The 14,004-nt window shown below is 38.1% G+C and overlaps 1 protein-coding gene across 1 annotated transcript in view; it reads left to right on the forward strand.

Moving 5' to 3' along the window:
* The window catches only part of STAP1 (signal transducing adaptor family member 1), a 40,179-nt gene extending 38,170 nt beyond the window's left edge, over window positions 1–2,009 (forward strand). Inside the window, exon 9 of the mRNA XM_027600713.2 lies at window positions 1,730–2,009. Coding sequence (XP_027456514.1) covers window positions 1,730–1,773 — 44 coding nt within the window. The 3' untranslated portion in view covers window positions 1,774–2,009. The remainder of the gene's footprint in view (window positions 1–1,729) is intronic.
* Window positions 2,010–14,004: the final 11,995 nt, after the last annotated feature.

A 14,004-nucleotide genomic window follows, 5' to 3' on the forward strand; every position in this document is an offset into this window, starting at 1 on the left:
AACCAATTCATGGGGAAACCACAGAATATGGCTGTGAGAGTAACTCACTGATATATACATTCCTATGTAATGATATAAGTTAGAAACCTATGGTCCTTTCTAAATGAAGTTTTTATTTTCCTAGGCTTCAATTAAATACATTTCCCTCTATACAATTTTCCACAGCAGATTCTCCTAAATTCTAGCAATGCCAAAAAAGCCTCACTAGGTTTCGGTGAAATCTGATTTGATGAATTTATCAAATATAAATCATTCTAATTATCTAGCTAGAAATCATGCTAGAGACATGAAGTGTACTTAGAAGCTCTTTTCTAACAGGAAAACTATGCCATTCTCTCTTACTGGAAATACATAAAAATGATCAATTTCCATGTTTTCCCCTGATGTTGTCGTTTTGCTAGCTTAAAATCAACCCATATTTCTTTTGTAAAAACATTAATCTACAAAGATGGTATAAGGGTTTGTAATCACCCATTGCACAAGTACAACACAGTAGGAGACTGATTATAATCACAAAGAATTCCTTAAAAATACTAATTCCTCAGCCCCACACTAGATCTACTGAATTAGTTTCTCATAATTTTTTTCTTGAAAAACAAGCTTCTAAACTGATTTTGATGGTCATCAAATTTGAGAATCACTTTTGCAACCAAGTAAGAATCAAAAGGTATGGTTTATATTCTACTCTTGGTTCTAATTATTTGGTTGTTTTGTTTTATTTGGCTTCTTTGGTTTCCTCATCTGAAAAAAATGAGTTAGAATGGATTCCTACGGTCCTCTTAGCTCCAACAATTTATATATAGATGTGTCTTGAAAGGAAGAGGAAATCAGGACACACACACAGAAAAAAGACAATGTGAGACAGAGGGCGAAGATGACCATCTACAAGCCAATGAGGCCCCAGAAAAAAATCAACTCTGCTTACATCTTGATCAGATTAGCCTCCAAAATTATGAGAAATAAATTTCTGTTGTTAAAGCCACTTAGTCTTTGTTATTATAGCAGTCCTAGCAAACCAATTTAATGAATTATATGGGATGCCTGAAAGTATGCAGAATTCTAAGCCTCTCTCAGACTTAGAGAGTTAATTTCTGGGGATTACTGATACAGAAATCTGCTTTTTTATCACACACAATAAAGTCTGCTATATACAATCAAGTAGGCAAACTACTCCTTTAAAATTTACTGTGATATCAAGTGGTTAACTGATGCAAAGATTACAAAGATCTATCAAATCTATCTTGTATTCTCAAGGGCCTTACGATTAAGTCCAAATACTGGTAAGAAATAAGAGACTGAAGAGCTCCAATTTGCAACAATCTTAAAATGTTAAGGGTGTATTCTTGCATTCTAAGAGAATAAACAGTGCTTAATATAGAATGCTTAAAAAAATAGACTCCTGAAGATGATGAGGCAATGTGGTTGACTGCAATAAAGTAAAAAGGAATGGATGAGGAACATAGAAACAGTCAAGGGACTGGCCAAGGACGACAATCTAAAAGACCACTAAATGGTCTGGGAGATTTGGGAGATGATTTGGGAGATCTCCCAAAATCAGCTGGGAGAAACAACAGAGAAAGAGCCACAAAAACTGCAGAAATTGAAACTGGCAGACCAAGACCGTAAGATGGCCCTTATAGTTTAAATAATAAACATTAGAAAATTTCTGCAGGGGACAGAAAACTATAAAAGGTAATCTAACAGTTTTTTTTTGTTGTTTTTTTTTAAGAATCAAACAGAATTTCTAGGACTGAAAAACATAACCAAAATTAAAAACAAAATGGATGGTCGTAACATAAAAAACAGATGAAGTAAACTAGAATATGGGCAGGAGAAATGATGCAGAATAAAGCATGATGAGACAGAAACAACTGGAAAATACAGAAAAGAGGGTTTTAAACATAGAAGGCAGAATAAGTCTGCTGTGTTTAATGAGAATCCCCACAGAAGAGAATGGGGAAAAAGGCACTATGTGAAGGAGTAGTATCGAGACTTTTTTTTTTTTTAAAGATTTTATATATTTATTTGACAGAGAGAGACACAGCAAGAGAGGGAACACAAGCAGGGGGGAGTGGGAGAGGGAGAAGCAGGCTTCCTGTGGAGCAGGGAGCCCGATGCGTGGCTCTGAGCTAAAGGCAGACGCCTAACGACTGAGCCACCCAGGTGCCCCGAATCAAGTCTTTCTTAGAACCAAGAAAAGACCCAAATCTAGATTCAAAGAGCTGAACAAATCCCAAACAAGATAAAAGAAATCCATACCCAGACACATAATAATTAAACTTCGTAAAATGAAAGCAGATAAAGAGATTTCTTTTAAAGCTGCAATGTTTAGTTTAGCCTGAAGGCTGACTCAACAACAATAGGGGAAGTTTGAAGAGAGTAGAAAAATATCTCCAATGAAAGATAATGAAGGCCAAACTAGAATTTTACATTCAGCAAAAGTATCTTTGCAGAATGAGGGCAAAATACAGTTTCAGACAAAGAAATCATGAGCAAGTATGCCACCACTGGACTCTCACAAAATGAAATTCTAAAGTATTTCAGGTAGAAAGAAATTCAGCCCAGATGGTATATGAGTATGGGTAAATAAAACACTAACTTCATAAACAGAGTAACAGTCTTGCAGAACTAAAAGACATTTATGTAAATGACAACAGAATTAAAGTACGTAACAGAAATAAAATACGTGATCATAGTAGCCAAACTGGGAATTAGAGTTGTTCTAGTTATTAGAATATAATAATAATAATAAATAATCCCCAAAACTTACTAGCATAAACCATCCATGTTCATGGATTCTGTGGGTCGGGAATCTGGCAGGACAGCAAAGATGGCTCGTCTCTGCTCCATTAAGCTTGGGGCTTGGAATCATCTGAACTTACTTACTCATGTTGGACACCTGATGCTGGCTGTAGGTTGGGGACCTCAGTTTCTCCATGCAGGTTACTTTCGGCTTCCTCGTGATATCATGTCTGGAATCCAAGGGTGAGACTTCCAAGAGGGAGGAAAAGAGAGACAAGCAGAAGCCATAGCCTTTTGTGACCTAACCTCAAAAGTTGTAGTTACATATGATGTATTTTGTTATATTAGTTAGGGCAATCATAAATTCTGGTTCAGGTTCAAAGAGAGTGAAAATAGATGGTCTTTTATGGGGTTTGGAGGAGGTTGCAAGATTCTAAAAGTGCATAGATTGGAAATATTGCTGTGGACATTTTTGGAAACTATAATTAGCAAAAGGTAAAGATAATGATTAAATTTAGTCTGGCTTAATCTGAATGGCTTAATCAAACTGTAATACAGGGTAATCATCAAAAGACAAAAGCCACTGAACTAGAAGAGAGAAAAAAAGTGTGTATAGCTTAGGCAAAGAGAAACCATATCATGTATATTAAGAAAGAGTTTAGGGGTGGAGCAAGATGGCAGAGGAGTACGAGACCTAGATTTCGTCTGGTCTCAGGAATTCAGCTGAATAGGGATCAAACCATTCTGAACACCTACGAACTCAACAGGAGATTGAAGAGGAGAGTAGCAACAACTCTCTGAACAGAGAAGCGACCACTTACTGGACGTGCGGTGAAGTGAATCCGAGGCGATATTCAGGAGGATAGACGGCGGGGGAGGGGGCCTCCGTCGGCCACTTCTGGCAAGTGATAGAGCCGCGGAGCACAAAATCGGAACTTTTAGAAGTCGGCTCCGGGGGCGCCTAGGTGGCTCAGTCATTAAGCGTCTGCCTTCGGCTCGGGTCATGATCCCAGGGTCCTGGGATCGAGCCCCGCATCAGGCTCCCTGCTCGGCGGGAAGCCTGCTTCTCCCTCTCCCACTCCCCCTGCTTGTGTTCCTGCTCTCGCTAACTCTCTGTCAAATAAATAAATAAAATCTTAAAAAAAAAAAAAAATAGAAGTCGGCTCCGCTGAGGGACGTCGCTGCAGTGGCTAAGCGTGGGGTGGGGTGGAATCCTCCCGGGACAGTGTGGTCTCAGGACCCTCGGGGTCACAGAAAGACCGGGGGTGCCTGAGTGTGGCAGAGCTCCCAGGTATCGGAGCGGGGAAGCCGGCTGCAGAGACAGAGCCGAGGCGCGGGCTCTCAGCTCGGGGTTGCCATAAACTGTGATCCGTGGCCGAGTCGGGCCACTGCTCCTCCAGCAGGGACCCAACAAGCGGCAGAGCCGGGGAGACTCCCCTTTCTCCCCTGAGAGGAAAGCGCGGGAGCGCACCGCAGGGATCTGCTGGGTTTGGAGACTGCACATGGGGTCGGGTGCCAGAGATACAAATGCTCGGTCAGAGGCCAGGTGAGCACAGAGTGCGGCCGGAGACCAGGGAGACGGGAGTGACTGCTTTTCTCTGGGGGCACATTGAGGAGTGGGGCCCCGAGTTATCAGCTCCTCCGGGTGGAGCTTGGGAGGCTACCATTTTCACCCTGGTCCTCCAAAGCTGTACCGAGAGCTTGCAGGGAACAAAAGCTCCTGAGAGCAAACCCGAGCAGCTTGCTTAGCCTGGACCCACAAGGGCGGGGCAATTCAGCCTCCGGCAAAGACATTTGAAAACCACGGCAACAGGCCCCTCCCCCAGAAGATCAGCTCGAACAGCCAGCAAGCCAAGACCAAGTTTACGATCAAGGAGAACAGAAGAACTCCAGCGCTAGGGGAATACTGCACATAGATTTCATGGCTTTTCTTTACCATGATTCATTAGTTCATCAAAGTTAATTTTTTTAACTGCTTTTTTTAATTTTACTTTTTCCCTTTTTCAACCAACATCTTATCAACCCCTTTTTAAAAAAAAACATTTTTTATTTTTCTTTTTTAGAGTCATATTTTATCCCTTCAGAGTAGTTACCCTTATTTTTGGCATATATATATAGGTTGTTCTCTCTTTAAAATTTTGAGATACAGTTTCTTCTAACAGATCAAAATATACCCTAAATCACTAGTGAATGGCTTTGTTCTAGTCTCCTGCCTGATCACATTCTCTCCCTTTTTTCGTTTTTTTTTTAAATCTTCTTCTTTCTTTTTTCAAACATCTTATCAATTCCTTTTATAAATCTTTTATAATTTTCATCTTTACAGTCATCTTCCATCCCTTCATTGTATCAACACTTATTTTGTACATATGTCTTTCTTCCTTTAAAATTTTAGGAGGCACTTTTTCCTAACAGACCAAAATACGCCCAAAATCTAGTGTGTGGCACTGATCTATGCACTAGCCTGATCATATATGATCATATTCTGCTTTTTTTGTATTGTTCTGTTTTTGTTTTAATCTTTTTTTTTCTGTTTCTTTTTTCTTTCCCTTTCTTTTCCCCTGGTTTCAGGTCTTTTCTGATTTGTATACAGTATATTTGCTGGGGACGTTGTTAACCTGTTAGCATTTTGTTCTCTCATTCATCTATTCTCCTCTGGACAAAATGACAAGACGAAAAAAATCACCTCAGCAAAAAGAACAAGAGGTAGTACTGTCAGCCAGGGACCTACTCAATACGGACATTATTAGTACAATGTCGGACCTAGAGTTCAGAATCATGACTTTAAAGATACTAGCTGGGCTTGAAAAAAGCGTGGAAGTTATTAGAGAAACCCTTTCTGGAGAAATAAAAGAACTAAAATCTAACCAAGTCGAAATCAAAAAGGCTATTGATGAGGTGCAATCAAAAATGGGGGCACTAACTGCTAGGATAAATGAGGCAGAAGAGAGAATCAGTGATATAGAAGACCAAATGATGGAAAATAAAGAGGCTGAGAAAAAGAGAGATAAACAACTACAGGATCACGAGGGCAAAATTCGAGAGATAAGTGATACCATAACACAAAACAACATTAGAACAATTGGGATCCCAGAAGAAGAAGAAAGAGAGAGAGGGGCAGAAGGTATATTGGAGCAAATAATAGCAGAGAACTTCCCTAATGTGAGGAAGGAAACAGGCATCAAAATCCAGGAGGCACACAGAACCCCTCTCAAAATCAATAATAGGTCAACACCGCGACATCTAATAGTAAAACTTAGGAGTCTCAGAGACAAAGAGAAAATCCTGAAAGCAGCTCGGGAGAAGAGATATGTAGCCTACAATGGTAGAAATATTAGATTGGCAACAGACCTATCCACAGAGACCTGGCAGGCCAGAAAGGACTGGCAAGATATCTTCAGAGCACTAAACGAGAAAAATATGCAGCCAAGAATACTATATCCAGCTAGGCTGTCATTGAAAATAGAAGGAGAGATAAAAAGCTTCCAGAACAAACAAAAACTAAAGGAATTTGCAAACATGAAACCAGCCCTCCAAGAAATATTGAAAGGGGTCCTCTAAGCAAAGAGAGAGCCTAAAAGCAGCATAGATCAGAAAGGAACACAGACAATATACAGTAACAGTCACCTTACAGGCAATACAATGGCACTAAATTCATACCTTTCAATAGTTACCCTGAATGTAAATGGGCTAAATGCCGCAATCAAAAGACACAGGCTATCAGACCGGATTAAAAAACAAGACCCATCAATATGCTGTCTGCAAGAGACTCATTTTAGACCCAAAGACACCCCCAGATTGAAAGTGAGGGGGTGGAAAACCATTGCACCATGCTAATGGACATCAAAAGAAAGCTGGGGTGGCAATCCTTATATCAGACAAATTAGATTTTAAAACAAAGACTGTAATAAGAGATGAGGAAGGACACTCTATCCTACTTAAAGGGTCTATCCAACAAGAAGATCTAACAATTGTAAATATCTATGCCCCTAACATGGGAGCAGCCAATTATATAGGGCAATTAATAACAAAAGCGAAGAAACACATTGACAACAATACAATAATAGTGGGGGACTTTAACACCCCCCTGACTGAAATGGACAGATCATCTAAGCAAAAGATCAACAAGGAAATAAAGACTTTAAATGACACACTGGACCAAACGGACTTCACAGACATATTCAGAACATTCCATCCCAAAGCAACAGAATACACATTCTTCTCTAGTGCCCATGGAACATTCTCCAGAATTGATCACATCCTAGGGCACAAATCAGGTCTCCACCGGTACCAAAAGATTGGGATTATTCCCTGCATATTTTCAGACCACAATGCTTTGAAACTAGAACTCAATCACAAGAGGAAAGTCAGAAAGAACGCAAATACATGGAGGCTAAAGAGCATCCTACTAAAGAATGAATGGGTCAACCAGGAAGTTAAAGAAGAATTAAAAAAATTCATGGAAACCAATGAAAATGAAATCACAACTGTTCAAAATCTTTGGGATACAGCAAAGGCAGTCCTGAGAGGAAAGTATATAGCAATACAAGCCTTTCTCAAGAAACAAGAAAGGTCTCAAATACACAACCTAACCCTACATCTAAAGAAGCCGGAGAAAGAACAGCAAAGAAAGCCTAAACCCAGCAGGAGAAGAGAAATAATAAAGATCAGAGCAGAAATCAATGAACTAGAAACCAAAAGAACAGTAGAACAGATCAACGAAACTAGGAGCTGGTTCTTTGAAAGAATTAACAAGATTGATAAACCCATGGCCAGACTTAGCAAAGAGAAAGGAGAAATGACCCAAATCAACAAAATCATGAATGAAAGAGGAGAAATCACAACCAACACCAAAGGAATACAAACAATTCTAAGAACATATTATGAGCAACTCTATGCCAGCAAATTAGATAACCTGGAAGAAATGGGTGCATTCCTAGAGATGTATCCACTACCAAAATTGAACCAGGAAGAAATAGAAAACATGAACAGACCTATAGCCACTAAGGAAATTGAAGCAGTCATCAAAAATCTCCCAGTTTGTCTCCCAACAAACAAAATCCCAGGGCTAGATGGCTTCTCAGGGGAATTCTATCAGACATTTAAAGAAGAATTAACACCTATTCTCCTGAAACTGTTCCAAAAAATAGAAATGGAAGGAAAACTTCCAAACTCATTTTATGAAAACAGCATTACCTTGATCCCCAAACCAAAGACCCCATCAAAAAGGAGAATTACAGACCAATATCCTTGATGAACATGGATGCAAAAATTCTCACCAAAATACTAGCCAATAGGATCCAACAGTACATTAAACGGATTATTCACCATGACCAAGTGGGATTTATCCCTGGGCTGCAAGGTTGGTTCAACATCCGCAAATCAATCAACGTGATACAATACATTAACAAAAGAAAGAACAAGAATCATATGATCCTCTCAATAGATGCGGAAAAGGCATTTGACAAAGTACAGCATCCTTTCGTGATCAAAACTCTTCAGAGTATAGGGATAGAGGGTACATACCTCAATATCATAAAAGCCATCTATGAAAAACCTACAGCCAATATCATTCTCAATGGGGAAAAGCTGAGAGCTTTCCCCTAAGGTCAGGAACGCAGCAGGGATGTCCACTATCACCACTGCTATTCAACATAGTGTTAGAAGTCCTAGCCACAGCAATCAGACAACAAAAAGAAATCAAAGGCATCCAAATCGGCAAAGAGGAAGTCAAACTCTCACTCTTTGCAGATGGTATGATATTGTATGTGGAAAATCCAAAAGACTCCACCCCAAAACTGCTAGAACTCATACAGGAATTCAGTCAAGTAGCAGGATATAAAATCAATGCACAGAAATCAGGGGCATTCCTATACACCAACAACAAGACAGAAGAGAGACAAATCAAGGAGTTGATCCCATTTACAATTGCACCCAAAACCGTAAGATAGCTAGGAATAAATTTAACCAAAGAGGCAAAGGATCTGTACTCAGAAAACTATAAAATACTCATGAAAGAAATTGAAGAAGACACAAAGAAATGGAAAAATGTTCCATGCTCATGGATTGGGAGAACCAACATTGTCAAGATGTCAATGCTACCTAGAGCAATCTACACATTCAATGCAATCCCCATCAAAATACCATCCACTTTTTTCAAAGAAATGGAACAAATAATCCTAAAATTTGTATGGAACCAGAAGAGACCCCAAATAGCCAGAGGAATATTGAAAAAGAAAAGCAAAGCTGGCGGCATCACAATTCCGGACTTCCAGCTCTATTACAAAGCTGTCATCATCAAGACAGTATGGTACTGGCACAATATCCAATGGAAAAAAGACAGTCTCTTCAACAAATGGTGTTGGGAAAATTGGACAGCCACATGCAGAAGAATGAAACTGGACCATTTCCTTACACCACACACAAAAATAGACTCCAAATGGTTGAAAGACCTAAACGTGAGACAGGAGTCCATCAAAATCCTAAAGGAGAACACAGGCAGCAACCTCTTCGACCTCAGCCGCAGCAACTTCTTCCTAAGAAACATCGCCAAAGGCAAGGGAAAAATGAACTCTTGGGATTTCATCAAGATAAAAAGCTTTTGCACAGCAAAAGAAACAGTCCACAAAACCAAAAGACAACCGACAGAATGGGAGAAAATATTTGCAAATGACATATCAGATAAAGGGCTAGTATCCAAAATCTATAAAGAACTTATCAAACTCAACACCCAAAGAACAAATAATCCAATCAAGAAATGGGCAGAAGAAATGAACAGACATTTTTCCAAAGAAGACATCCAAATGGCCAACAGACACATGAAAAAGTGCTCAGCATCGCTCAGCATCAGGGAAATCCAAATCAAAACCTCAATGAGATACCACCTCACACCAGTCAGAATGGCTAAAATTAACAAGTCAGGAAACGACAGATGTTGGCGGGGATGTGGAGAAAGGGGAACCCTCTAACACTGTTGGTGGGAATGCAAGCTGGTGCAGCCACTGTGGAAAACAGTATGGAGGTTCCTCAAACAGTTGAAAATAGAGCTACCATACGATCCAGCTATTGCACTACTGGGTATTTACCCCACAGATACAAATGTAGGGACCCAAAGGGGTACATGCACCCCAATGTTTATAGTAGCAATGTCCACAATAGCCAAACTGTGGAAAGAGCCAAGATGTCCATCGACAGATGAATGGATAAAGAAGATGTGGTATATATACACAATGGAATATTATGCAGCCAACAAAAGGAATGAGATCTTGCCATTTGCAACGACGTGGATGGAAATGGAGGGTGTTATGCTGAGTGAAATAAGTCAATCAGAGAAAGATATGTATCATATGACCTCAATAATATGAGGAATTCTTAATCTCAGGAGACACACTGAGTGTTGCTGGAGTGGTGGGGGGTGGGAGGGATGGGGTGGCTGGGTGATAGCATTGGGGAGGGTATGTGCTATGGTGAGCGCTGTCAATTGTGCAAGACTGTTGAATCAAAGATCTGTACTTCTGAAACAAATAATGCAACATATGTTAAGAAAAAAGAAAAAGAAGAAGATAGCAGGAGGGGAAGAATGAAGGGGAGTAAGTCAGAGGGGGAGATGAACCATGAGAGACGATGGACTCTGAAAAACAAACTGAGGGTTCTAGAGGGGAGGAGGGTAGGGGGATGGGTTAGCCTGGTGATGGGTATTAAAGAGGGCACATTCTGCATGGAGCACTGGGTGTTATGCACAAACAATGAATCCTGGAACACTACATCAAAAACTAATGATGTAAAATATGATGATTAACATAACAATAAAAAAACTTAAAAAAATTTAACATAAAAAATTTGTTAAACAGGTTTTCGGAGAATTGAAAACATCAGCAAGGGACACAGCTATTAAAGGGAAGAGGGTAACATTATTAGAACCTGGAAGCCTAGAATAGATACCCTGCAGAGTACCAGAGAAAAGCTAGAGCCTAAGAACCAACCAGAGGCTACTGGAAGAAAAGCCACTGCTGAGGTGGTGCTGACAATGTCGGAAAGCAAATGGCAAGGGTGTAAAAGTCTTTTTTCCTTTCTCCGGCATTCCAGTCCTCCTCCTAGTGCCACCTACCTATGGAATCTGAAGGAAGCCAAATGACAAAAGAGAAAAGCAGTTTGCAAAGTTCCAGAATACAAAAGGGTGTCTAGAATTGAGCAGAGATAATATTAGTAAGTGGCATATATGGAATTAAAAAAACCACAAAAAATTTTTTTTAAAAGGCAAGAAAATAGAGACAAAGAATCATAGAACTGGCTAGACAAAAACAAACACAAACAAAAAAAAACCAAAAACCAAAAAACAAAAAACAAGAAAATCAAACCAAACCAAACCCCATAAAATAAAATGTCAGAACTAAACCTAAATATATCAGCAATTACATTAAGTGTATATGACCTAAGTGTTTCAGCTAAAAGGCAGAGATTATCAAACTGGTTTAAAAAGAATCCCTAAAATCCAAACTCTATGTTTAGAAATGAAGAAACACTGAAAAAAACACCTAAAAAACCTGAGTTACAAAGGAACTTTTAATGAAAAGAGATTATTTTAATTATTAACCATATTATGTGTCAAAACTTGTGGAATATGGCTACAATAGTAATTAGAATATCATACGATTATAGTATAGTAATAGATATTTATAATTTTTAATTTTAAATGCATATGTTGAAAGGCTGAAAATCAATGTGGTAAGTATCCAGCTCAAGAAGTTAAAAACAGCACTAGCAAAAAAAGAAAGAAAGAAAGAAAGAAAGAAAATAGGAAATGCAAAGAAAATAGGAAAAATATTAATAAGAGCAGAAAATAATGGGATAGAAAGCAAACACATAAGAGAGAGGATTAACAAAAATAAAATGTTGGATCTTAGAAAAGACTAAACACTGTCCTTATTTGAAGATTATACAGAATATCCAAATTAATTTGCAAATAATTTATAAGAATCATTATAATTTAGTATGTTTCCAGATACAGAATACAAAAATTTTATTTAACACATAATAAAGAGATAAAAAGTGGGCTACATAATTTGAATTGACATTCTTACTTGAGAATATCTAGAAAAGGTGGGCAAAATGTATTTAAAAAATGTTGGATGGCATTGGAGAGCTATATTAGTGAATGGTGAGACTAACATCTGGAAGAAAGTAGAAATTCATAAAAGTGAACCATTCATTTGGGATCACTTGGGCCCTGGGAGCTTTTGCAGATTTGTTAAGAGTCCACTGAGAAGCTGAGGAGAGTTAAGGGACTAGGGATTGAAAGGTAGAGTCCAGTGCCAGCCAAGACATGGGGGCCCTGGTAACCCTAATCTACACTTTGAACCCAACTCGGGAGGGTTGTAGGAATAAGGGTAAACAGGAAGTAAGAGCAGTAGTAGTCTATAGCTCAACTCTGAGTCACATGGGTAACTCATAAAATCTTGACTCTGGAACTGGTCTTGAGTTACTAGTGGCCAAGTGCCTCTCTGGAGGATGAAAATACTATGCAGGACATCAAGTTATTTTTAAAGGCAACTTTTCAAATATAATACTGGCATATAATTAAAGATAACCATACACACAAGGATGTAAGATAATGATTATCAGCTGAAACAAAACAAAACAAAAAACAGACCCACAGGAGAGTTCCAGATTTGGGATTAAGCACACACTATAAAATAATAATGTTTCCCATGTTCAGGTAGATAAAAGATTGAAAATTTCAGCAAGAAAACTGGAAACTGCAAGAGTGACAGAATTTGCATATTTGTAATTAGAAATTTGAGAACTGAAAATACAATGAGCTAAGAATAACGAAGATACTCTCATAGAACAATAAATTGGGAGGACTTGTTCTGCCAAATATAAAAAATAATACATCAGCTACAGTGATGAAAATACCATACTAACACAGAGATAGAAAAGAAGAAACAAAAAATTCAGAGATATACACATAAATGGATGTATGACTTGGGTGGTAATGCAGAAGAGTGGCACTGCAAAAAAGAACATACTTAATAATTCAATAAATGGTGGTGAAGCACTTCTCAGCATACACAAAATTAATTCCTCATGAATTGAAAACTGAAAATGTGAAAGGCAAAGCTAAGGCCTTTAGAAGACAAAGTCTGTGATTGCCCCAAACTAAAAACATCAATAGAAGGAATAAATAAGTTGTGGTATATTAATGCAAAGGTAAACTACACAACAATGATGACTAAAGTGTGACTATAAGCAATAACATGGATGATTCTCATGTTGAAGGAAAGCAGCAGCCACAAAAAAAAATACAGTTTGATTCCATTTACATCAAGGTCAGAAACCATCAGAAAGTAAACTATATTATTTAAGTACATAATAGGTGGTTAACACTATAAATAAAAACAAAGAATTATCACAAAAGGTAGGATAGTGGTATTGCCAGAGAATATGTGTAGGGAAGCTGGTTGTGATTGAGAAGGAACTACGAGGGACATTTCTGGGCTGCTGTCAATGTTCTATTGATTTGACAGCTGGTTATACAAGCCCTTACTTTAAAATTAATCCTTAAACTGTGTATTTATATTCTATATATTATTTGTGTGTGTGTGTGTGTGTGTGTATATTTGAATATATATTTCTCAACAAAGCTAAGAAATGGCAAGAGAAAAATGAACACTGAAAATTACCTATTAATTACTTACTCTAATCCCCATGATTTCAACTTCCTGATTTTGGTTTGGATTTGTTGAAAATAAAATAGTTAAATCCATACCTACTGACTGTATACAAAATGATTACTTACAATCACAATGAATTTTTGTAATTTTAATTTTTGTTCATTATAATTTAATTATTAGGTCAACAGATTTTTCCTTAAGATCTCAGAAGAACAATTTTCTGTCTTCATTTTACTAATTATAAAATAGTGGACTCTAAACATTGCTGACTTTTTTGTGCCTTGTCATTGGCTTCAACAGGGAGTGTTATAACAGACAAAAAATAAAAATAAAGATATACATCTATGTCTAAGTTCTACCTTTGGGACAATTTAGAGGAATGAAATTACTGATGAGTACCAAAAAAGTTTTAAACTCTAAAAAGGAATATACTTTAAGGGTGCCTGGTTGGCTTAGTTGGTAGAGCATGTGACTCTTGGTCTCAGGGTTGTGAGTTCAAGCCCCACATTGGGTGTGAAGCCTACTAAAAATAAAATAAAAATCTAAAAAAAAAAAAAAAAGGAATATAGTTTGGATATCCCCAACCAACAGT

The sequence above is a fragment of the Zalophus californianus genome, chromosome 2 (assembly GCF_009762305.2).
Source record: "Zalophus californianus isolate mZalCal1 chromosome 2, mZalCal1.pri.v2, whole genome shotgun sequence".
In the NCBI taxonomy this organism is placed as follows: Eukaryota; Metazoa; Chordata; class Mammalia; order Carnivora; family Otariidae; genus Zalophus; species Zalophus californianus.